Here is a 24,398-nt window from a genome sequence, read left to right as displayed (position 1 = left end):
ATATGGTAGACACAGAAGACACAGGTGGTACTAGAAATGGTCTTTAATCATAATTAAATAGTTCATATATGTCAGATTCCATGATTAAGTTGTAATTGAGGGCCTTGGGTTCCGGGCCACTTGCTGAGTCCTGGCTCAACTTCCCAGAGCCCCTTCCCCCCAGTGCAGTCTCAGCTCAGAATGGGCCTGTCAGCACCTGCAGTGCCTAGGCCACCATCACCGCTCCACAGCCAGGGCCTCCGCCTGCTCCTTGGGGAAGGCGATGTCAAAGATCTCACAATAGTGCTCCACAAAATGGACCTCCAGGCCTTCGGTGATGAAATCAGCTAGATCGCAGAAGTCCTTCTTGTTTTCTGCTGGCAGGATGATGCATGTCACTCCAGCACGCTTGGCCTAGGATGCAGGGGACACTGGGTTAGTCCAGGAGGGGGAGGACTTGGTGGGGCTCCAGTTCAGGGTAGCCCAGACCCAGTGCTCGGATAAGGGCACTGGTTTCTGAAGAAGCCTAGGGCTGGTCTTAGAGTGTGGCTCCCTCAGAGTCCACCACAAATGACTGCCCAGCCCTGTGTGTGAATCAGCATCCGTTGCTTTACCTTTAGAACGGGTGGGGAATGTCAGGCTAAGGCCCAAGAGATCTGGTCTGGCCCTGCCAAGGCATTAGGGTTGAGTCTGACCAAGTGTAGCAGGTTAATTTTTTTAAAAATATATATATTTTTAAATATATTTTATTGATTTTTTTACAGAGAGGAAGGGAGAGAGTTAGAAACATCAACGAGAAACATCGACCAGCTGCCTCCTGCACACCTCACACTGGGGATGTGCCCGCAACCAAGGTACATGCCCTTGACCGAAATCGAACCTGGGACCCTTGAGTCTGCAGGCCGAGGCTCTATCCACTGAGCCAAACCGGTTAGGGCGCAGGTTAATTTTTAAGTGGATAATTTGTTATGGCCCGCAAAGGATGCTATAGATATCCAAATGACCCTTGCTGGAAAAAAGGTTCCTAAAAATGCAATGACAGCTGGAGAAAAACGTTATTTTGAAAATGTAGCCAAAACTTCAAATTTTTTGAGTCTTACGGTCCTGGCCCAATCTACTAGTCAGGGCAGTAGGGCTCTGCCAGGAGTTGGATATGTGGGGGGTTGGGGGGGGGGGGGATGAGGGGCCTGCCCAAGGTTCTCAGTGCCAGGCCACGTGAGCAGTGAAGCTGCCCCATTCCTCAAGGAGCCCACAAAGCCACTGAGGAGTTCATATGGGGAGGGGGGGGGTCCTGTGTGTAGAGACACCTAGAACAGTTCAAGATGGGCTCTAGGTCCAAATCCCATGCCCACTATAAAACGGGCCATTAGATGGTCTGCTGTGCCTTACCTGTCCAAGGACTATATGGCAGTGGGGGGCAGGGAAGGGAAAAGCACTCACTGCAATGGTTTTCTCTTTGATGCCGCCCACTGGCAGGATCTTGCCTGTGAGGGAGACCTCGCCCGTCATGGCCAGGTTCTGCCGCACCGGCCTGTCCATGGCCAGTGACAGCAGTGCTGTGACGATGGTGCAGCCAGCACTCGGCCCATCCTTGGGAGTGGCGCCCTGGTGGGGAGAGGCAGGTGGGTGGTAGGCTCAATGCAAGGCTGCGTGGGTGGGTGGGTGGGTGGGCACTGTGGCTCACCTCTGGAACATGCAGGTGGATGTGTGAGGTCACCAGGTACTCATTGGTGGGGTCATGCCGCATCAGGAAGGCCCTGGCAAAAGTGTAGGCGATGCGGGCACTCTCCTTCATCACCTCCCCCAGCTGGCCTGTCACCTCCAGGCTCCCGTCCTTGTCCTTGCTGTTCTTCTCCTGAGGCCGCCTTGGGGATGTCTCGACAAACAGCGTGGAGCCTCCTGGAAGACACCAGTGTGTAGGGGCTGTGAGCTCTGAGATAGATTCCCAGGGTAGCCACTCCCCCTCAATGCTGGGCCACCACCTGCAACACTTCCTCACCCACCTCTCCTCAGCCTAGCACCTCCTCTGTCTCATGTCAGCGCCCATGCCACCTAAGGGAACCACTGTGCACTGGCCCTACCCTGTGTACCTTCACACAGGCTGCCAACACCAGGCACAGATTCTTACATAGCTTTAAATATCACCCAAATAAGCAACCTTTTTGTCAACCAGAGCCTGCTTCCTTTACAAACCCCCCAAAACTGCACGCAAGCCCTGGGCTCTAAAAGACCCAGAAGCCCACGTGGAGCAATGCCACCTGGACACAGAAGTTCCCTCTCACCCCTTCCCCTGCTGGGTGGTGTCCAGGGTCTCATGCTGTGAAGGACTGTCCCGCATGCAAGCCTGTCAAAGCATCACCTAAATAAAGCTATGGAGTACACCTGCCACCTTGTGGCCACCTCTCCAACAGCCCCAATTCTCTTGGTCTCAATGTGCGCCACCAGCCAGCCAGAGGGTGGTTCAGGGCAACAAAGTACAAACTTGTCCCAGAGGACAAACGGAAGGACGTGCAGCACTCACCCATAGCGGTCCAGGCCAGCCCCATGACCACGCCAGGTGGCGTCACTTCATACATGCGTTCCACAGTAAATACCGGCTTCCCCACAAAGTCCTGCAGATTCTCAGGTGTCACCTCCACCAACTCAGCCTGACCACTGACAATCTTGTAGGCGGACTTCCTTAAGACCTGGGGCAGGTGAGGCAGGATGATGGGCAGCCGGCCCCCACTCGCAGGCCCCCACTCACCACATCCATCTCCTTTTGCTTTAATTTTTAAATTGTATAAAATGCACATCACATAAAAAATGTACCACTGTAGGCCATTTCTAAGAGTGCAACTCAGTGGCAATAAGTACATTTCACACTGCTGTGCAACCATCCCCACCGTCCATCTCCAGGACGTTCTCAGCTTCCCAAACAAAAACTCCCCAGCCCCTGGCACCCACCATTCTACTTTGATATCTGTGAGTCTGACTGCTGGGGACCTCACAGGAGTGGGGTCAGACAGCATCTGCCCTGTGTCTGGCTCCCTTCGGTCACATCACACCCTCTAGGCTCACCTTCTCCACCTGCTTCTGCAGGTTGCGCACTCCACTCTCCCGGCAGTACTGCTTAATAAGGACAGTCAGCACGTCCGACGACAGCTTGGCCTTGCTTTCATCCAGGCCGCACAGGGCACGGGCTTGGGGTACCAGGTACCGCTGACAGAGAGGGGAGCTCCGTCAGGATCCTCCTGGGACCTCCCTCATGCCCAGGTCTCAGGGTCCAGGGCCCAGCACCCAGCCACAGACCCCTGGCTGGTAAAGACAGGACTGAGGTGGGCCCTGCCTTCATGGAACTCTGGTCCCTGAGGAAGCTAGGGTTGTCCAATGAACAAACATAGGGTGTCAGGGCAGGCTAAAGGGTGGCACTGATGGTGAAAGTAGCCAGTAAGGCTTGGAGGGATGGTAACAGAGTATCTGGGCAGAGCTCAGTGGGTGCCAGGACCCTGAAGAGTGGGGTCCACAACCTACAAACCCCCAGCCAACCACCCCTGCTCCTACTACATTCTCTGCGCAGATCCAATTGCTATCCTCTCTCCAGATGGCATCTTAGATGTCACTTCCTTCAGGAAGGCCTCCCTGATTCCTGGGCTCACCCCACATACAGACAAGGTTTTGTAGCTGCTGCCCAGAGCAGACAGAGGCTCCATGGTCACCCATAGCCCAGCACAACTCCTGCTGTACAGCAGTCTCTGGACAGACAGCCCTGAGCACCAGGTAGGGGACAGAGCCAACTGACACTGCAGTTGGCCCTGGAGCTCCCAGAAGTCCTTGTGTCCCTGCTGTCATATCCCTTCAGGGGTTTGAAGGAAGCCCCCACCCAGACCCTGAACCAGCCCATCCTTCACCCGTTTTGAGTCCTATGGATGGAGGGCAGATATGGCAGGGAGTCCCAGCACCCCTGCCACCGAGTCCTTCTCCCCCCCTCCCCCTGGGGCCCAGTGCCCATCTCCTGGCTGCAAAGGCATGGAGGGGAGAAACCCTTTCCACATAGCAAACACTGCAGCCCTTCCCTATGCCTCATCCCGTGTCACTCTTTTTGGGCTGTTCCCAAGGTACATCCTATATAATAAACGAGTAAACTAAGCTCTCTTCCTGAGTTCTGTAAGCTGTTCTAGTCAACTATCAAACCCGAGGAAGAGGTTGGCTGTAAGAACCCAGCTTACAGCTGGTTGGTCAGAGGAGAGGCTCCTGAAGTTGGGGCGAGCCCGGAAGCTGTAAGTTCTGCCGCTAACCCTGGGTAGTGTCACTGAAATGCAGAAAACTGGCTGGTGGGGGCAAACACCCCACACCTGGTGTCAGAGGTGTGACATTATAATTTACAACATGCCACATGTTTCTTTTGGCTAGACCTCATACTACATACGTGACACGGGGATCAGTATCCTGTCTCCCTCCCGCTCAGGTTTGACAGTTGACTAGAACGGGAATGGGAGCTCTGAGAGCAGGGGCACTGTGGACTGACTCCTCAACTCTAAGTGCCCAGTACTTAGTGTGCACTCAGATGCTCAAGCCTGAGCACAGTGGGGCACCCCTCCCCAGGGCTTGCCAGATGGGATACCTGGCCTCACCTCGGCAATGGCAAGCTTCTCCTGGGCCACATAGCCCGACACGTTGATCATCTCCATCCGGTCCCTCAGTGGCTCTGGGATGGTCTCAATGACGTTGGCCGTGCAGATGAACAGCACCTAGGGAGCCAGTGTGAGGTGCTGGAGAAGTGGCCACCCTACCTCTCCCTGCCAGGGTCAGGCCCCAGGCAGGACACACACCTTGGATAAGTCCACGGGCACGTCCAGGTAGTGGTCCAAGAAGTTGGCATTCTGCTCAGGATCCAGCAACTCGAGCAATGCTGACGAGGGGTCCCCCTGGTAACCCCGGCCAATCTTATCCACCTGGAAGGGCATCAGAGGGCAGTTGGTGTTGGCACCTTGTCCTGCCCCTTGCACCTGCTCACCAGACACTGAGGCAGGGGAACCAAGTGGGCCCAGACCCCACCCGCACCAGGGCCCAGAACTGGGGAAGCCCTGAGAAGGGACAAGAGAGTTGGCCTCACAGCGTGACTGGGCAGACATGGGGTCCTCTGGGGCAGGAGAGGGCCTTGCTGCAGTGAGGCCGCCCACAGTGACTCAGGGACCATCGAAGCCACCAGGCCATGGGTTTCATTGTGAACACAGACTGCCTGGTCAGGGCTGCCCGGAGCTCTGGGTTAGGAGGGCCCTGGAGACAGGGTTTGAACCTCAGGGAAGCGCAGCCACAGCTCAGCCCTCCAGGGCGCACACCCACCTCATCTATCAGGATCAGGGGGTTCTCCGTCTTGGTCTTCTTCAGGCACTGTATGATCTTTCCTGGCATGGCGCCCACGTACGTCCGCCTGGGGAAGAGAGCACGCTGGGCAGTCAGTGCCTGCCCCATCCACTGGGGGCCACGTGCGTACTCGCAGGCCCAGCTCCCTTGGAGATCCAAGGACCTCAGTGTGCCACGTGCCCTCTGGGGGGAAATGCTGGCTACTTCTGGCCAGGCCAATCTGCGGAGCACTCAGTCACCCCAACCTCCTTTCCCAGCTCAGATTCAGGGCAGGGGACAGATTCACAGCCAGGTCTCCCTCAGACCCATCCCCTTAGTCAGCACCTCATATCCAGTGAAACCCAACAGAACAAGAAGGGCTGGAAGCAGCCAGAAACCGGCACCAGGAACATCCCCAACACCTGGGGCAGGAACAGAGTGAGTTGAGAGAGGAAGAAGGTGAGGGCAGCAAGGGGACAACGGGTGGGCCATGTGGGCCGAGGGGAGCTTGGCAGTTTTCAGTATGACAACAGCAGTCAGTCAGTTCCCCGTCCTTGTCCTTGTTTGGAATCCCAGACTAGCATCAGCAAAAAGTGCCCACCTGCCCATCCTTCTGGGTACCTCTCCCCAATGACCTCCCAACGTCAGACCGCCTGCACTTGTGCAGAAACTAAGTCAAAGCCTCTTCTCACCCTGGGGAGTGGTCCTTGCCACAGCTCCTAGGCAGTCTCCAACTAGGGCACAGGGGGTACCAGGGTCCCCTCTGCCTTCCCTCAGGCCCACCCCCAACTTTCAGCCTCCTGCTCAACCAGCTCAGAGGTCAGTACTGAGGCAAGAACCTCCCCAGCCTCCCAGGTCAGCTCCCTGCACCCCTCCACCCTCAGAGTAGGTCTCCCAGGAATATGTGCACCATCCCAGCCTGGTGGCCTCCAATGCTGTGTGGGCCCTGTCCCTTCTTGACCCCTCCTGGAGCTCACACCAGGCTCTGTGCCAGGAAGCCGAGAGACTGCCCACCTCCCTGCGGGTTCGAGTCAGTGAGGGGTGGAGGTCACACCCAACTCACCCTGCCCAGTGGGTGGCCAAAAGTATCCATGTTTTCAGAGACAACAAAAAGGAACTTGTAACATGGACTCAAATCATCCTTAAATGATTTGCCAGGGCTTGGGGGCAGGTAGGAGGTCATGTGGCCAGGTACAAGGGAGAACAGGAAAACCTGTGGGTGGTCCATAGAGATCACGCATCTATTAGTCATTAGGGAGAAGCACCAAGAATAGCCTATGACAGCGCTACCTTTTCCCCATCCGGCCTCCCCACCCCACCTTTGAACACTGGCAACCTGAGAACAAATACTAGTGTATCTGCTACACTTGTGTCTCAAGCAGTTTACACTTTTCCAAGAACCAACCTCTGTGGAGGCCAGCATGGCGGGAAGCTCCAGGAGAACGAAATATCCTGACTGCTCCCCGGAAGGGTGCCAGGCACAGGGCCAGGTAGCTGTAACCAGTTAACTGCCACGATATTTTGAATTTAATTAAAAAAGGTTCCCCACTTGCGTCTATAGACGCTTATGGTGTACAAATGGTTAAGACCCGGGACACAGAAGATACCAGCCCCTGCTCGGGGTCTGATGAGAGAGGAAAGAATCAAGACAGGTGCTCAGGCCTCACAGGTGTGGGCTGGCCCATTCTCACTGGGGAGACCACCTCGCCCCTCACTCTAGTTCAGTCACTAGTCAGACAGCCCAGGCAGAATGGCAAGCGCCAGCCCTGGAACTCTGGTGGGGCTGGGGGAGTTGCTGGGGGAACTAAGCTGGAAATGCTGACAAAGCCCTCCCTAAGGGTCAAGATTTGGACCCGTATTTGAGCCCCTGGATTCGGCCGGGCCTAGATGCCTCAACTTTTCAGTTACTAACTCCAGTGTGAGTGGAGGTTACTACTTTGCCACCCCAATCACTTTAACAAAGAAAGGCAGGAGCAGATCCAGGAGGCTGGGCCTACCTGTGCCCCTTAATCTCGGCCACATCCGTCATGCCACCGACACTGAAGCGGAAGTACTCTCGGTTCAGGGCTCGAGCGATGGAACGGGCGATGCTGGTCTTGCCCACACCAGGGGGGCCGTAGAAGCAGAGGATCTTGCCCTGGGTCGAGCCTCGGAGCTGGCTGACGGCAATGAATTCCTATGGGCAGAGGTGGGCTCCCTGAGACAATCAATCACTCGCTGCTCATTGCCTTTGTGCAGAGTAGGGGCTGTGCCTGACTTGAGTCTGGCCACCTTCTGGTACTTTCTAGGTTTCTGGGGGGCGAGAAGGGACAAGGCCTGTCCTGGAGGAGCCAACCTGACTGCAGGTGTCATCTGCCACAGGGTGGGACAGCCTGAGGCACCAATGGGACAAGTAGATGCCAGGAGAACATGTGTGACTGACAATCAACTATGGATGACTACAGTACAGGCCCATTAGGCAGCTCCCCCACTTAACAGGCTCTTTCCTTCTATATTGTGGATCACAAGGGCCTCCTCCTTTCTCCTGGTCTGCCCACGCCCCAATGCCCTCAGCCAGGCCTGTTTTCTTCCCCTTGTAAATCTTTGAGCCCCTGGAGCAGGGCAGGCTGGCTCTGGCAGCCCCTGACATTTCTGAGCCAATCCAACACCTCTGGCCAGGGCTCTCTACCCCTTACCCTCCTGAACCTCTCTGTACCTCCAGACCCCCACATTCACCAGGGGGCTCCTCTGGGTCTCCCCAACAGCAGGGAGGGGATCCAGGGCCCCAGCCTCCAAGGCATCCAGACCCATATGCAAATCCAGACCATTACAGACCACGCCGCTCAGCATCCGCCCTAGGTACAACGACCAAGTGCCTGGATGTGGGGTTAGGCTGGCCTGTGCCCAGGACTCTGGGGCCCACAGAAGAGGGTACAGGCGGCCTCACCAGGATGCGCTTCTTGACGTCCTCCATCCCATAGTGGTCCTCCTCCAGCACTGCCTGGGCCCGGGCCAGATCCAGGTTCTCGTCACTGTACTTGCCCCATGGGATGGACGTCAGCCAGTCCAGATAGTTGCGGGTGACGCTGCCACAGGACAGACCAGAGTGGTGAGTGGGTCCCCGCGAGGCACCTGGCCCCTGCTGTTGCAAATCCATGTGGCTGGTACCCACTGAGCCCAAAACGTGAACTACACCAAGTGCACTTGGCTGGCAGGCTGGCAGCACTCTGGAAAGCTCTCTCAGTGAGGGCCACAACTGGGAAGTATCCTGGTTCCCACCACAAGTGCCAGGCCCGTTTCCCAGACCAGAGACACAGCGAGCATGGGGACTGCTCAGGGTCTAACACCATGGAAGGGACAGTGGTTAGAATGGAGGGGACAACCTAACCCAGGGCAAGTGAGGAGACTGAAGCCTGGGTGGTGGCAGGTCAGCATTACCAAGAGGGTAACCCTGCCTGGGAGTTGTGTATCAGGGACAGGGGCCTAGAAGAGGCCCCTCATTAGGGTCCTAATAAGAGACTGTATGATTAGTTCATGTTTTAAGGCTCTAGTTCAGTGGTTCTCAACCTTCCTAATGCCGCGACCCTTTAATACAGTTCAGTTCCTCATGTTGTGGTGACCCCCAATTTCATTGTTACAAACTGAACATAATTAAAGTATAGTGATTAATCACAAAACAATATGTAATTATATGTGTTTTCCGATGGTCTTAGGCGACCCCTGTGAAAGGGTTGTTTGAACCCCAAAGGGGTCGCGACCCACGGGTTGAGAACCGCTGCTCTAGTTTATAAACACTTGTGACAGCAGCATGAAAGCTCATTAGCTGCCTGAGGAAGAAAAGCTGGGGCACCTCTAGAATGGAGGCATCAGCATCTCCCAGGGTCCTGTAGAAAGTGTCGCCCTCCCCAGACATCTTGAGTCAGGGAGGGGCCTGGTGCTTTGGTCCTCCCTTCAGAAGGGCCATTCCAGGACCTGCCAGTCCACAAACTGCCCAGGAGCAACGCCCAGTCCCTGGGATCTGACACCACAGGCCCTGAGCCTCTCTGCCCAAACCCTGGGCAGCCATCCTGACTCACAGCCAGTGTGGGAGGGACAAGGACCGCTGGTCAAGGCCGAGTTCCCAATAAAATACGCTTACTTCCTGGCTGACTCTCAAAGCAGCAAGAGGGAGGCCAGAGGACAGAAGCCAAGGAAAGAGGGTGACCACGGGGTGACGGTTCAGGGACTCCTGGCTCTGGCTGGAAGCACTAGCTTAAAGCCATATGTCCTTGGGTTCAAATCACTGTTCCCGACTACCAGCTTAGAGGCCCTAGTCACTGACTTGACTTTCCTGAACCCTGATTTATCTGAGAAATGGGGGTGACAAAGGCAGGTTCCGCACAGGATGGTTTGAGGACTGATGCATGTCACGGGCTGTTTAAGACAAGTGCTTGTGCCAGTGCCGGTGGCGTTCTGGCACATGCCAGACCCTGCCAGGTCACAGGCTTTTCTGAGAGCCAGATGTGAGAGAGGAGCCAGCACCGCTGCCCCCAGGCACCCACTTGAACTCTGAGGAGTGGTTGTCCAGCAGGCCCAGCTTGCTCAGCTCCTCATCCACAACGTCCATGACGTGCTTGGGGACCACGAGCTCCTTCAGCCGCTCGCGGAACTTCTCCTCAATGGCGTCCTTGTCCTCCTTCTCCAGGCCTAGCTCCTTCTTGATGATCTTCAGCTGCTCTTGCAGGAGGTACTTGCGATGTGTCTGCTTGATTTTCTCCTCCACCTGCAGGGCCAAGAAGCTGCCCTCAGACCGGAGAATACACAGTCCAGTCTTGGAAAAAGCTTTGGAACCTTTCCCAATCTGTTCCCATTTCGCACATTTTCCCCAGGACTCTGAACACAGAGAGCTCCTCCTCCTCGAAGGGGGATGGTCAGATGGAGACCTCTTTCTCTGGGTTCAGCCGCTAGGATCAGTTTCACAGCCCAAGTGCACGCAGCCCTCGGAGCACAGAAGGGCTTCTCAGCTCGGGGCTGTCCCCACCCCACTTACCTCCCGCCCCAGGCGCTGCTGCAGCTTGCTCAACTCAAACTCCTTCTTGAGGAGGGACAGGGCCTTATACAGCCGCTTGGGAATCTGCCAAAAAAAGGAGACATCAATCAGAATGGTGTCCATCTCTGCAGGGATGGGGGGGGGGGGGGTTCGGGGCACTCAGCAAGCTGTTGCTATAGAGAGCCTAAACCAGTGATGGCGAACCTTTTGAGCTCGGTGTGTCAGCATTTTGAAAAACCCTAACTTAACTCTGGTGCTGTGTCACATATAGAAATTTTTTTATATTTGCAACCATAGTAAAACAAAGATTTATATTTTTGATATTTATTTTATATATTTAAGTGCCATTTAACAAAGAAAAATCAACCAAAAAAAAGAGTTCGCGTGTCACCTCTGACACGTGTGTCATAGGTTCGCCATCACTGGCCTAAACTGTAACAGACCACTAGCCACACTTTAACAAAAAGAGGCATGCACCCCTGTTCCAACAAGCCAGGTTCTGGAAACACCTTCTACAGATAAAACTCCATCAGGTACTCAAGCTGTGTGGATCAGGATGTTTGTACAGGTGTTTGTAACAGCAAAAGACTGGTGACAACTCAAATATGCCACCACTAAATCACAGACACCACCTGATGGAATACTATGCAGCAGTTAAAAAGAATGAGGGAGCTGGATGTGAATGAAGGACATGTGCTGATGTGAAATCATCTCAAAAAGGGAGCTGAGGATACCAGCCAGCCCAGCCAGCCTGGGAAGCGGCCCAGCACGCAGCACAGGCCCGGCACAGTGCATGTGCGGACAACTCACATTGGTCTCCTCCAGGACATCCTGCAGCTCGTGGGACTCTGCTCCCGTCAGTGCGGCACCCATGTCGCTCAGGTAGATGGGGTTGTCTACCACCCTCTGGCCCGCCTGCATCATCTGCAGCACAGACTCTCTGGAAGGGACAGAGGGGTGATGTCATGGGGCACGAGGACCATGACAGCAGCTGGGACTTCACTCCTGCTGGCCCTGTCTCATGGTCCCTAGCAGCACTGAGAGCCAGCATTGCATATGGGCCTCCCCAGCTTCAGGACCAGTAGGGCCTCCTTGTCCTAGAATCATGAGTGTAACACCTCCAGCCCAGATAGAAGCCCCCTGCGGCAGCCACGTGGTAACCTCCTAAGATCCCCCTTCACTCCAACTAATGACAACAAAGGCTTCCAGCCAAATCCAGACCCTTGTTATCAGGAAGACGGCAAAGAACCTGGACCAGGTCAGCCAAACCACCCCAGGATGTCCCTGTTAGAAGGGAAGAGGTTCCACCTGCACAGGACTGGGCCTGGGTGTCAAATTCCTGCCCCCAAAAGGTTTTCAACCAGGACGCTCTTGAGGAAAATTTCTGCCAACCCAGGTGCCACAGAGAGCCCAGCCTGGCCTCAGGAAGGGCTAGCCACACATTCCGGTTGGGGAGGGTGCAGGACACCAACCTGTAGAGCGGGTTCAAGGCAATGATGTCCCGGATGGTCTTCACGATCTCAGCTGTCAGGGCCTGGAAAGTGAGACAACTAGCATGGGTCACGGGGTCCTGGGGCCAGTGGGCCAGAGGGGCACTGTGGCCCTAGGGAGCCCCTCCCACCTGGTCCTGGCCAAGGATGGCCTTAGAGACCCAGGAGCAGAGCCAGAAGTCACCAGTCACGGGGACACCGAACCAACTGAGCAAATACTAAAGCCAACTCCATCTCCTTACACCATTCTAATCTTAGAACGAGGCGTTTTGGGGGTGGGGGGCATTTCTTACAGAGGGAGCGGGGGTTTTCTTTACTCTTTTATCACTCACAACTGACACTCCTCAACCTTGGCCACATAACACGCAGGCTGTGACTTCTGTCTTGGATCTGCCTGAGTCGCTAGGGCTCTCAGTCTGTTCCTCCTGGAACCTGGCCACAGGTCCCTGTAGAGGTGGGGCCTAGGCTGTGGACCTATGGGTACTGCGTTCCTTCTTGCCTTTGTTCCCTGCCACGGTGAGGCTGGTCTTGTTCTGGCAGGACCACCAGGCAGTTTACAACGTACATACCCACACCTCATTTGTTTCCAGAAGGCCCGGTTTGCAGCGTATTGTATTCCAATGAGGGCACCGGTGGGCACGAAACAAGCAGCCACAACGGCTGGGGTTTTCTAGTCTAATCTCGTGATATCTAGTTATTGGATTTGTCCCTGAATTGCCTGAGTTGATCTTTATAGAAGGAAGCCAGCTGAAGGTCCATCGCCCTTGCGTGAACAAGGATGAGTGCGCTGTCTCTCCAAGGTCCTCGATTCTTTTTTCTTTTTTATTCAAGCCCTTGTGTTGAGGGCTGACTTTCAATAAATCACAGTGGGGGAGCTGCTCTGCTACATACAGGTCGTCTACAAATGGTTCAGCACCGTTTCTCACGAATGTGCCTTGCATGACGGGCGAAGGGGCAGCCCCTTCCCAGCCCAGCCTGTTTCCCAAGACAAGGGCTTTCTGCACCAGACCCCCAGCCTAGTCCTCAATTCTTTTCATAACACCATCTATGTCTGCCTTTCCCCCACTACACAATCCCCATAGGAAACTCTGAAGCTGTGCTGTTTATGACATATAAACCCACACCTCAGTTCGGCAGCCACTGGTAGCTATTCACTTAAATAAAATGGGCGTTCTGTTCCTCAGTCGCACCAGCCATAGGTAGAGTGCTTAATAGCCACAGGTAATGGTGCCGAATTGCAGAATATTTCCACCATGGAAGGTTCTCCCACACAGCTCTGCTCTCAAGGGCCCGGGTGGCCCTGGACTGCTGGTACAGGCCAGTGGCAAATGCAGCCAAGCCCCTTCCAGCACCCAAGGCTAACATCACCAACCAATCACAGCACTCCTTCCCTCAGAGCTCAGAAGCTGCCCCAGAAAACTTCTCGACAGTGCCTTGGTGTCCTGGCTGGGTAGCTCAGTTGGTTAGAGCATGGTCCCTATATGCCAAGGTTGCAGGTTCGATCCTCAGTCAGGCCTCATACAATAATCAACTCATGAATACACAAATTAAGTGTAATAACAAATCCATATTTCTCTCGCTCTCTAAAAATAAATTTTAAAAAAAGAAAAGAAAAAACCACAGTGCCTCAGAATCAGACCAAAGCTATTCACTATATTCCTACCCAGCAGTCACCCTGTCTAGAAGTTGCACTAGAAGAGCAGGTGGAAGGACACTCCCACCACCACCTTGAAAGTTGGCTCACCAGGAAGAAGGCTGTTTCTTTCCTGTCTCAGAGCCCGAGTTCCCGAGGAATGTGCCCTGCTTCCCCGCCCCGGTGCACCAGGCTTGGGGGGAAGGCTGGAGGCACCTGCCCGGAGATCGCAGGCTGTGGCTGGACCTGGGTTCAAACCCTGCCTCCTTCGAGAGCAGCTAAGGACCCCAGTGGATTTCCTTCATTTTTCTCATCCCAGTTTCTCCCAAGGACTTTTGTGAGGAAAAATGTGCTTTGCACTCTCAAACAATGAGTGCTGCAACAGGCTAGCCCCTTCCTCAGGAGTGCTGACTCACCTTCACTTCCTCTGTGACCTGGAAGTCCTCGTGGACAACATTCTCGACTTCCACCATGAGCACCTCGCTGGGGGTGCCCGAGTTGGGCTCCACCACCACCTCCATCTGGCGCCTGACACCCAGATCCTCCTCCGCCTCCTTCTTGCTCCGCTTGGGCTTCCGGCGGGGCTTCTGCTTCTCAGCCTCGGCCTCCTCCGGCTCCACCTCCAGCTGTCTGCTGATGTGAATCCTGTAGCCGGGAGCGAGGCAGAGATGGAGCCGCTGCGGTTGGGAGGGGCCGTGCCCTAATGAGGACCCCAGTGCTGATAACTAAGGGTCCTGCTGGGCCCAGGGCAGGGTAACTACAAACTCTGGAGCTGAAGACTGAGCTACTTTCTCAGAACCCAAAGGCCAGCATCCCCCTCTGCCCTTAGACTCCAGCAGACCCATCCATTCCATTCCCACACCAATGCCCCACTGTCCTCCACAAACTGATGGATAAGACAATGGAAACCAGTTCTGGGGACCATTACGAGCTGTGACCTCGGCAGAGCCCATCTCTGGGACTCTGCATCCCTCTCTCACTCGAAGCTCACCCCTTCGTGTTATTCAGGTCTCCATTCAAGGGCACCTCCTCAAGGAGGCCAGATCCTGTCACCCTGCCCATCCTCATCTCCCCCCTTCCCTAAAGCACCCACCACCATTTGATTTCAGCTTGTGACCTGTTTTCATGCCTCTGGTGTCCCCCCACTAGGGGTGCTCCCACCCTGTCTCTCCATCCAGGTGTTGTATGACGTGTTCCGCCTCCCCTCTGTCACACAGTAACTAACAATGGTGCCTTCCTCAGAGGAGGGCCTGACAGCCACCACAGATGCCTACTCGGTGCCCAGCTGTCATCAGCAAGGTGCACAGAGAAAAGGAGGCCTGGCCTCAGGAGAGAGGGCTCATTCTATAGGGCACCTCATTCTGTAAGGCAGGGCAGATAGCAGGCACCACTGTTTATTAATTCGGACTGAATCTTATTCTCTTCCCTCTGGCTCATGAGTCCTTTCAGGACACAGAGAAACAGCCTCTTCCCTAAAAGAGACTAGTGGGAACAGAGGAAGGGGTGTGGAGGCTCAGTGCAAGGAGTGCCACCAGGACTTTCACAGAATCAGGGCCCGGCATAGGCACTTTCCCCAGAGTGTATCTGGGGTGCTGCCAGCTGACACAAGAAAAAGGCTAGGTGAGAAAAACGATGGAAGACTGAATTCAATAAATGCTGTCAGTGTCTCCAATGAGGGGCTTTTCAGAACATCCACTATATCTTCACTACACGTTATCAGCTTGTACTCCGACATGTTCTCATGTGTGTTTGATCACAGGACTCTTGTGAAGCATCTCACAGGACCAATGTTCCTTGGAACACATGTGAAAAGCTAGTTAGTTCCTCTATCGCAGTGGTTCTCAACCTTCTGGCCCTTTAAATACAGTTCCTCATGTTGTGACCCAACCATAAAATTATTTTCGTCGCTACTTCATACCTGTAATATTGCTACTGTTATGAATCCTCATGTAAATATCTGATATGCAGGATGGTCTTAGGCGACCCCTGTGAAAGGGTTGTCCGACCGCCAAAGGGGTTGCGACCCACAGGTTGAGAACTGCTGTTCTATCGAGAGCTTCAACCTTGCAGATTTTTAAAATTAATCGTGATAGTTACAAGGGCTTAAACTGGACTTAAACATATGCAGTCCTTTGACAGTTAAAAATTCCATGGACCACAAGGAAGTGTGTCTGGGTGAAAAACTGCAAATTGCTAAGAATGACAATACAGCATTATCTGCTGGCAGATGCAGACACGTGCACTTGGAGGAAAAGCAAGCCCAACTGTGAACAGCAGACACCTAGACATGAGACATGAGGCAACTTGCTACTTTGTTTCTGTGATGCTTTTTAAAATAACGTGCATTAAAGAAACGACTTCTCACGGACCACCCATACTACCACTTTAACAAGGGAACTCTGAGAAGGGAGGTTCCAGAGATGACATGTCTTAGTCTCAATCTCCAGCTTTGGTGTGGTCACTGTAGTGTCAGGCTGCAGGGATGACTGAGAAGGGTGAGTCAGTGCTGGAACTTGGGGGTACTCAGAACCACCCTCCCCACCAGTGTCCCACAGACCCCCGAACCTCCTGTGTCCCATGACAATCATGCGCAGCTTGTCCCCAAGGTCCTGCATCTCGTGGATCTGGACAAACGTTCCCGTGTGGTAGATCTCGTCCAAGCTCTCAACCACGTCGGACTCGTTACTGAGGGAGAGAGACACAAAGGAACATCGGCACAGGCTCTCTAATTCCCATGGAGTGTCTCAGGCTAGGCTGGAGGAGGGAGAGACGAAAAACTCAACTGGCCTGGACTGAAAACCAACAGTGACCTCCTTGCTCCCACAGGGGCTCTGGAGCCCAGTAAAGTACCTGCCAGCTAAGGAATACCAGTGGTAACTGCACAGGTGAGTAGCTCCTGGCCATGAGGCATCCTGGATGGAATTTTCATTCCATTCCAAAATCCCAGGACAGAGCCTACTCAGGACAACCTAGACTTCTAACTTGGAAGTGGAACTAATCCCTGCCTGGAGTCAAGGTGGACATATCCAAAGCGGTGATATCTGCCCACTTCGCTCTGTGCTGGAGCGGCCTTGCAGGTGTGCATGTTTTAACACCAAGGGTCCTCGAGGTTAATACCCCCCCACATCTTGACAAGGCATGAAGCCCAGCGCTGCAAGCCAAGCCTTCAGTCCAGGCTATAAAGCAGGGGTCCTCAAACTACGGCCTGCGGCCACATGCAAATACAAATATTGTATGTGTTCCCGTTTTGTTTTTTTACTTCAAAATAAGATATGTGCAGTGTGCATAGGAATTTGTTCATAGTTTTTTTTAAAACTATAGTCCAGCCCTCCAACGGTCTGAGGGACAGTGAACTGGCCCCCTGTTTAAAAAGTTTGAGGACCCTGCTATAAAGGAACACTTGGCTCCAGGCTGAGTCCCCTGTAGGCTCTACTTGGTTTCTTTCAGGTCAAGGGTCAGAGGTTCAGGCTACTTTAGGGAGCAAAACTGGTGGTGAGCTACACTCCAGGGCGACTTCAGCAAAGGAGTGAAGGAAAAATTACACTTACGTGTCATCTCTCTTTAGAAAGACGCCGGCATATGGCTGGGCAAGACGGACTTTCCTTCTTAGCAGCTCAACCAACTTCTTATTTTTAACCTAGCATGACAATGACCCCAAAGTGAAACGCAGGGTAGGTTTTCTAGCTGACATTTTGATAGCAGCTCTAACATTTTCTATATTATTCTCTGGGGACATGCTAATCTGATCGAGGTCACTAACCAACTTAGTCCAGGAACCCCTGGACCAAAAACAAACAAAAGACAGATATATGAACCACTGCATTCCTCCGTGGTTCTCCCCCTTCCTAAAGAAAACTCTAAGTAGACAAGTGGCCAGAACTAAGAAAGTGATTTAAGGCTCAATTTCAAGAGCTGTTTCAGTGGCAAAATATAAGGCCTAAAAGCTAAACTTTACTGATTTCATCAGTGTCAGAACTACACTAAATGTGTGTAATTCAAATGTGGCCCACCCCATAGGATGTTAACTTCCTCTAGTCTTCACTGAAAGTATTTCCCAATCACATCTTTACCCTATTTATTGATCGCTGAAACCCCCAAGATCACAGCACATTCTCTTGATGTCATTTCGGCGACAGGTAGGGGGTTAATGATGTCTTAGGAAACAGTTGATGGGGGGTGGTGCACAGATGTCTTCTAGGGTTCAAATGATTTCTTTCAAGCCTGCGCTAATTCCCAGACGGGACTGCCTAAACTTGATGGCTCTCAGTCTTTAGCACACATAGTTTCTGACGCAGGAAATCTAAAGAGGGCCTGAGAGTCTGCATTCTAAACAAGCTCCCAGGTGATGCTGCTGGTCCAAGCACCAAAATTTGAGAACCTGTGTTTTAACTCTAACAGCGGCCCTTAACTTAGGGTCTGGGAATTCCTGTCACTATGGATGCATTGTTCCCTGGAGAAAGGTCCATCAGGAGGGTACATCAACCCAATAAAAATTAAGAGCCTCTAGTCCAGTGATGGCGAACCTTTTGAGCTCGGCTTCTCAGCATTTTAACTTAACTCTGGTGCCGTGTCACATACAGAAATTTTTTGATATTTGCAACCATAGTAAAACAAAGATTTATATTTTTTTTTCCAAATAATCAAGTGATCAGCAAAAAGATTTATATTTTTGATATTTATTTTATATATTTAAATGCCATTTAACAAAGAAAAATCAACCAAAAAAATGAGTTCGCGTGTCACCTCTGACACGCGTGTCATAGGTTCGCCATCACTGCTCTAGTCTACAGTCCGAAGCCACGGAGAAGAAGAGAACCTACTGGGGCAAATTAGCCCCATGCAGTCAACTACAGAAACGAAAGTCATCGGAGCTTGGTTAACAAGTTCAGAAACACTAACTGGGTCCGCGAAAGTTTCCCTCATTTCTCCTCTGCTAACAGCTGACTGTTGCATCTTGGTACCTCCCCTTCTTTGGCATGATCCCTTTTCATTACAAACATATGAGTACCACATGCCAGTCTCATGCTATCCACAGCGACTCATTTAACCCTCCTGGCTAGCTCCAGGTGGACAGACACAACCTCTTAGAACAGTGGTTCTCAACCTTCCTAATGCCACGACCCTTCAGTACAGCTCCTCATGTTGTGGTGACCCCCAACCATAAAATTATTTTCCTTGCTACTTCATAACGGTAATTTTGCTACTGTTATGAATTGTAAATATCTGATATGCAGGATGTATTTTCATTGTTACAAATTGAACATAATTAAAGCATAGTGATTAATCACAAAAACAATATGGAATTATATATGTTTTCCGATGGTCTTAGGCGACCCCTGTGAAAGTGTCGTTCGACCCCCAAAGGGGTCGCGACCCCCAGGTTGAGAACCGCTGTCTTAGACGAATCATTATCTCTGCTCGGGCACCTGCCCCTTTGCTGGGCTGAGGGGGCCACACCTGGTGAACAGTCCTGGCCCCAGGGACCTGGTAGGGTGGAGAGGACTGCTGATGGTGGGTCAAAGATGGGAAAGAGCTCTCCAAGGCAGGCTTCTGAAATGTGTGAAGAGCCCCACATAAAAGGCAACAGGTGCAGCTGCTTACTACTGAGGCACACTAAGCACCAGGTACCATTCTAGATCCTTTACATGACCTCATTTATTTCCCACAACAACTCTAAGACAGAAGATACTATCATGTCCATTTCACAGATGAGAAAATGAAGGCCCAGAGCAACAGCTTGCCCAAGGTTACAGAACTAGGGATGGTGGAGTCAGCCACAGGGTCCTACCCTGGGACCTCCAAATAACCACTACTCAACATCAGGGCAGGCCCTGGAAGAGCAGCTCAGGCAGACATCAGCAGCAGTGCAAAACAGGCGGTGGAGGGGCCTCTTCCGTGCCCTGCGCACTGGCTGGCTGCTACCCCTCTGTTTTGTCCCTTTCCAAGGCATCCCTGAGATTTACTTAGCAGAAACTGGGGTGAGGGGGCGAAGTTAGAGGGTGAATACAGAGGCTGACTCATTGTATGACCTTGCTTAGACAGTTAAAGATAACCTTTCTCCTCCATGGACTCCAGTTTCCACATCATTAAAAAAGGGGTGGGGTGGGGGAGGGAGGTATTTGTGTCCTTCCTACTCTAAAAAGGCAAGTTCCTTGCACTCACAATGTTTTCTCTCTATTACATCACCCTAGTTCCCCACCCAACCCTCCCTTTAGGTTTCTTAGTCTGAAAGGACCTTGTTTCCTGCCTCTTTCCATTACAACATCCGTTCCTTAGGCACAGGGACTGTTTGATTTGTTCGCTGCTGAACCTCAGTGCTGGCGACATGGTAGTGGGTAAGAACACTCTCCCGCACCCCCCAGAGAAGATTCCCCTCGCACCTTCCTCATCTGTCCCTTGCTCTCTTACTCCCTGTAGTATTCATTCTCTTCCAGCACATACTTTACTTACTAATCTTGTTCATTGCTTCTTGCTTCTCGCTAAAATATGAGCTCCAAAGGCAGGAATTTTTGTCTTGTTCACTGCTGTACCCCTAACAGCTAGAACTGAACTTGGCACATGATCTAGAAATACTTGTTTAAGAAAGGAATTAATCCTGATCCCAGAGAGGCTCATCACTAGAAAGGCCACTCTGGGGAGTTAGAAAACATTTACCAACACCTGCAGAAAAGTAACTGGCGCAAGACTGCCTTTCGGGTTCTTCTCGAAGCCGGATGCCTGTGATGACACGCTAACTGCACAGTCCTAAGCTCGCTGGGTCCAACTCCCCTTAAGACAGTGGTTCTCAACCTTCCTAATGCCGTGACCCTTTAATACAGTTCCTCACGTTGTGGTGACCCCCAACCATAAAATTATTTTCGTTGCTACTTCATAACTGTAATTTTGCTACTGTTTATGAATCGTAAATATCTGATATGCAGGATGTATTTTCATTGTTACAAATTGAACATAATTAAAGCATAGTGATTAATCACAAAAACAATATGGAATTATATATGTGTTTTCCGATGGTCTTAGGCGACCCCTGTGAAAGTGTCGTTCGACCCCCAAAGGGGTCGCGACCCACACGTTGAGAACCGCTGCCTTAAGAGCTCCTAGAGGAGGAATTTGGCTCCAGTTCACCAAGCTAGTGATTAACAGACAAAATTCCAACTTCTGCCTTGGATAAACTTCGTGTCTGAAAAACTTTGGAGAAATGAGGGTGCTAAACTTTCCCTCGGCCCAACTCGCTGCGTGCAGAGGTGGGGAAACGGAGGACAACGGAGGAGACCGCATTACCTCGATAATCTTGATAAAGCGCGGGAACACCGGATTGCGGGTGACGGCGATGAGTGGCAGGTGCGGGAACACGTCCGGGATGGTCATAGGTGTCAGCGCCGTTATGACGGGGCCTTCGCCGCCGCCCGCGCTGCCCCCCGCGCCGGCGGCGCCATCCTCCACGCCGCCCTCAGGGGCATCCTCGCCCCCCGAGAATCCGCTGCTGCCGCCGCGGCTGTTCGCCTCCCAAAGCCCCCGCCACTGGCCGGCAGCCGTGGGGCCACGGCCCCAAAGCGCCCACGGAGGAGAAGCGTCGCAGGCCCGCCGGCCTCTGGGCAACCACGCTCCGGCCGCAGATTGCACCCGCCCGCCGGCGACAGCCAGCAGTGGCCGCCGTAGCGCCCAACACCGCGCAGCGCCCCACAGCCGCACGTATCCTGTGCCCGCCGCCATGGCCCGGCCATCCTGGTGGCGCACAGGGCTTGCGTCATTTCCGCTCACTGGACAGAAGTGCACGTGACGTCGGGAGCGTGCTCTGGGGCCTGCGGGGCGGGGCGGGACGGGGCGGGGCGGGGCGAGGCCTGAAGAGGGGGCGGGGTTCAAGCGCTCACGCACCCACCTCCTCTAGCCAACCAGCTGGCACCGCCCAGGCCTCTTCGGGTCACGTGGAGGTGAGCACGCGCTCTCACCCGCAGGAAAGTGACCGGCTGTTGCTGAAAGTGAACCTTCGGGAACGTGTGGAGAGCCTCGTGCACCCGTGGGCGCTTAAGTTGTGCGAGTGATATGCGCATGCTCAGGCTCCTGGTTGGTGAATTCGAACTTCCCCGGGAGGCACTGCGCTCAAGCTGAAGTTGTCAACGCGCCCCGGCAGCCCCGTGCTCCTGCCCATGCTCTAGGGGCCGGTTGGGGGGAACGACGCGCGCATGCTCAGACTCCAGTGAGAGCATGCGCGTGTGCCTGTACGCGCGTGTCCAGGTTCTGGAAGGGGACTGTTGAGGTGGGTGGATTTAGGCTTCCCAGGAGCCGAGGTGCGCATGCTCAGATTCCGGGGCGACCCCAGACCCGGTGCCCAGGCTCTCTTCTGCGCATGCCCACATTGTGGAGCAGCACCCTGCGGCGGTTGAGGACGGTGGTGGCGGCGGCGGCGCCTCTAACCAGATGCTGGTGTTGATGCTTGTCTCCGTTGCGTCCTTGCGGCTCTGCTCGCTGGCCAGAGCTCAGCCGCTGTGCCGGTGCGGCCGCCCTTCCGGGTTTGGGGTGCTGCCAGGGGTCGGGAAGGAAGGTTGGCTCCTCTGAGCGGAGGCCTGGGCGGAATCCCGGGAGGATTGAGGTTTCCCAGTTCTCTCTTCAGGAATCAAACGTGATACCTCCCCTTCTCTCACCCCATTCTAACCTATCCAGTCCATCACCGAGTCCTCCCGTTGCCACTTCAAAACTTTGGACTGTTCCAACCCTTCAAGCCACTTCCACTGCCACCACCCCAGGCTGTGCCTTCCTAGGCAGCCAGAGGAATTGATAAACTAATTTGATCTCGTCATTCCCCTTCTCTGGTTCCCCGTGGCACCCGGAATAAAACCCGAGTTCCTGGAGCAGCCTGCATTTCCTCGCATGCTCTGGCCCCAGGTTTCCCAGCAGCAGCGCAGCTGACACGTAGGGCGGGTGGGGCCGTCCCGTGCACTGCTGGATGTTGAGCAGCATCCCTGGCCGCCACCCACTAGATGCCAGGTGTACCTACTTCCCCAGGCTTTACCCATCCATCAAAAATGCCTCTAGGTATTGCCAAGGGTTCCTAGGGATTTGACAACCACCCATCTGGTCGCTGCCCACGCAGTCACTGCTCCGGGCACACTGTAGGGACACGCCCAACTAGACCCAGCTTTGGGGATGGGAGAGACTTGGTGCATCGACTTCCTCCGATAGTACGCTTTGCTTCCTGGTTTCTCCATGGCTCTTTCCTCGTCAATCAGATCTCTATCCCGACTTACATAATCCTTCCTCATTTAAGGCCCCCTCCTCATATCTGCTTTTTACTATCAATCACTAACTTGTTATTTTCTTTAGACAATTTTTTTTTCTTATCTGTTGCCGTCACTAGAAATAGTAGCTTCATGAGAGTGTAGAATGTTTATTTTATTCACTCCATATCTAGAACATTATTAGATTTCAGTAACTGTTACATTAGTGAAGGCTGCGCAAGGTGCTATACGAGCTAGACAGAAGCTATAAAGCCCAGTTCCTGTCCTCAGGGAGCTCTTGCCAGAAGTGAGCTGTCACATTTAGCAGGGCCCTGTTTGGTGATGAAATAGTGAACGCGTGCTTTGGTGCATGGCCTCATTTCATCTTTACTAGTGATTCATTAACCTTGTTTTAGGATTGTGAACACAGACCCAGCGAAATTAAAGAGACACAGGCCTAAAGACACATAGCTAGTCACTGTGGGGTAGGGTTTTCCAGTAAGATTTACTAGGGCGATTTGTTTCAAAGTCTGTAAAGAGTTCATCTAATTCTCCCATTTCCCCATACGAGTTCTCAAAGTGTGGTCCTGGATCAGCAGGAACAGCATGACCCGGGAATTTGTTACCACTGCAGTTCCCTGGATCTACAGGTGAGGCCTCGCCATATAAAGTTTATCAAGCCCTCCAGGGGCTTCTAGCACATCCAAGATTGAGAACCTCTGCTGTAAACTATACCAACACTCTCCCAGCCACCAACACCGCACACACACAAAAAGAAGAAAAAGAAAACGAAGTAGGAATTCTTAATCTTCCTAATCTGGGGTCTGCAAATGGGCCTTTATGAGCACTTGGAAATATCTCCATTTGGGGGTATCCATGTGTCTCTCTGTGGGAGAAGAGGAGCCCCAGTTTAATTAGATTTTACAGGGGCTTCCATCACTGAAAAGCATCAAGAACAGGTACTTCAGAGCTAACCCAGAGACATTCTGGTGGGAGTCATGCTGAATATTCAATAAACATTGACAGAAGGTCTCTCTTGTCACTTATCTCTAGTGTTCACACGGTGAGGACAGGAAAGGTAACTCATGATGATCATGCATCTCCAGGGGTATGTAACTCCATATTTAATATTCATTCTTCACTTGAATCTAATAACTAAATCAGAATATTTCCCAGTATTTTTGTTGTGCCAGTGTTGTGTTAGATATACAACACTAATCTTTACCATTGCCCTTTGAAATAAAGGATTTATCTTTCCCATTTCACTAAAAAAGTAGAGATCAAGTAACCTGGACAAAGCCAGGAGACAGAAGGGGGTTTAGAAATCAGATCACCAGTGTTCTTCTGTGTGATAGGAGATTTTAAAATCTGCAATAACATGGGAAGCAAATTTGTTTATATTTGTTTATATGACAGTACAACAGGAAACTTCCTTTCCCCTCATGTGTACCTAAAATGCATGAAGAAATTGGGATAATGAGACCACAATACAATATACAGATGATGTATTTTAGAATTATACATCTGAAAGCTATAAATTTTATTAACCAATGTCACCCTAATAAATTCAATTTAAAAAAGAATATGTATGATGAAAAAAATATTTCACTTGTTAAAATAAATTACCTATTGACATTACGTCATTTGGGAAGAGGTGTCAGCATTTCTAAATAATCTCAGAGTGGCTGGTTTCTATTAGCTTTACAATTTTTCCTCTCACCTCTCTAATAACTAATAATCTGGAAATAAAA

At 52.5% G+C, this 24,398-nt stretch overlaps 2 protein-coding genes across 2 annotated transcripts in view; one reads left to right on the top strand and one right to left on the bottom strand.

Annotated features, from left to right (window-relative positions):
• Positions 1-28: 28 nt before the first annotated feature.
• Positions 29-21,198, bottom strand: LONP1 (lon peptidase 1, mitochondrial). The gene is given in 20 exon segments (XM_059697034.1): positions 29-393; positions 1,420-1,584; positions 1,664-1,878; positions 2,501-2,666; positions 3,040-3,180; positions 4,593-4,709; positions 4,791-4,913; positions 5,305-5,392; positions 7,302-7,480; positions 8,231-8,369; positions 9,825-10,045; positions 10,313-10,396; positions 11,123-11,252; positions 11,785-11,846; positions 13,852-14,080; positions 16,001-16,120; positions 16,984-17,072; positions 20,714-20,980; positions 20,982-21,071; positions 21,073-21,198. Coding segments are annotated over 20 exon segments (2,913 nt in total). The 5' UTR covers positions 21,184-21,198; the 3' UTR covers positions 29-216.
• The window catches only part of CATSPERD (cation channel sperm associated auxiliary subunit delta), a 47,708-nt gene continuing 44,508 nt past the window's right edge, over positions 21,199-24,398 (top strand). Inside the window, exons 1-3 of the mRNA XM_059697035.1 lie at positions 21,199-21,441; positions 21,472-21,924; positions 23,701-23,755. Of these exons, the coding sequence (XP_059553018.1) occupies positions 21,851-21,924; positions 23,701-23,755 (129 nt within the window). The 5' untranslated portion in view covers positions 21,199-21,441; positions 21,472-21,850. The remainder of the gene's footprint in view (positions 21,442-21,471; positions 21,925-23,700; positions 23,756-24,398) is intronic.

Source organism: Myotis daubentonii, chromosome 5 (assembly GCF_963259705.1).
Source record: "Myotis daubentonii chromosome 5, mMyoDau2.1, whole genome shotgun sequence".
Lineage (NCBI taxonomy): Eukaryota > Metazoa > Chordata > Mammalia > Chiroptera > Vespertilionidae > Myotis > Myotis daubentonii.
Note: the sequence above shows the minus strand (reverse complement) of the source record. Positions and strands in the feature narration are given on the sequence as shown.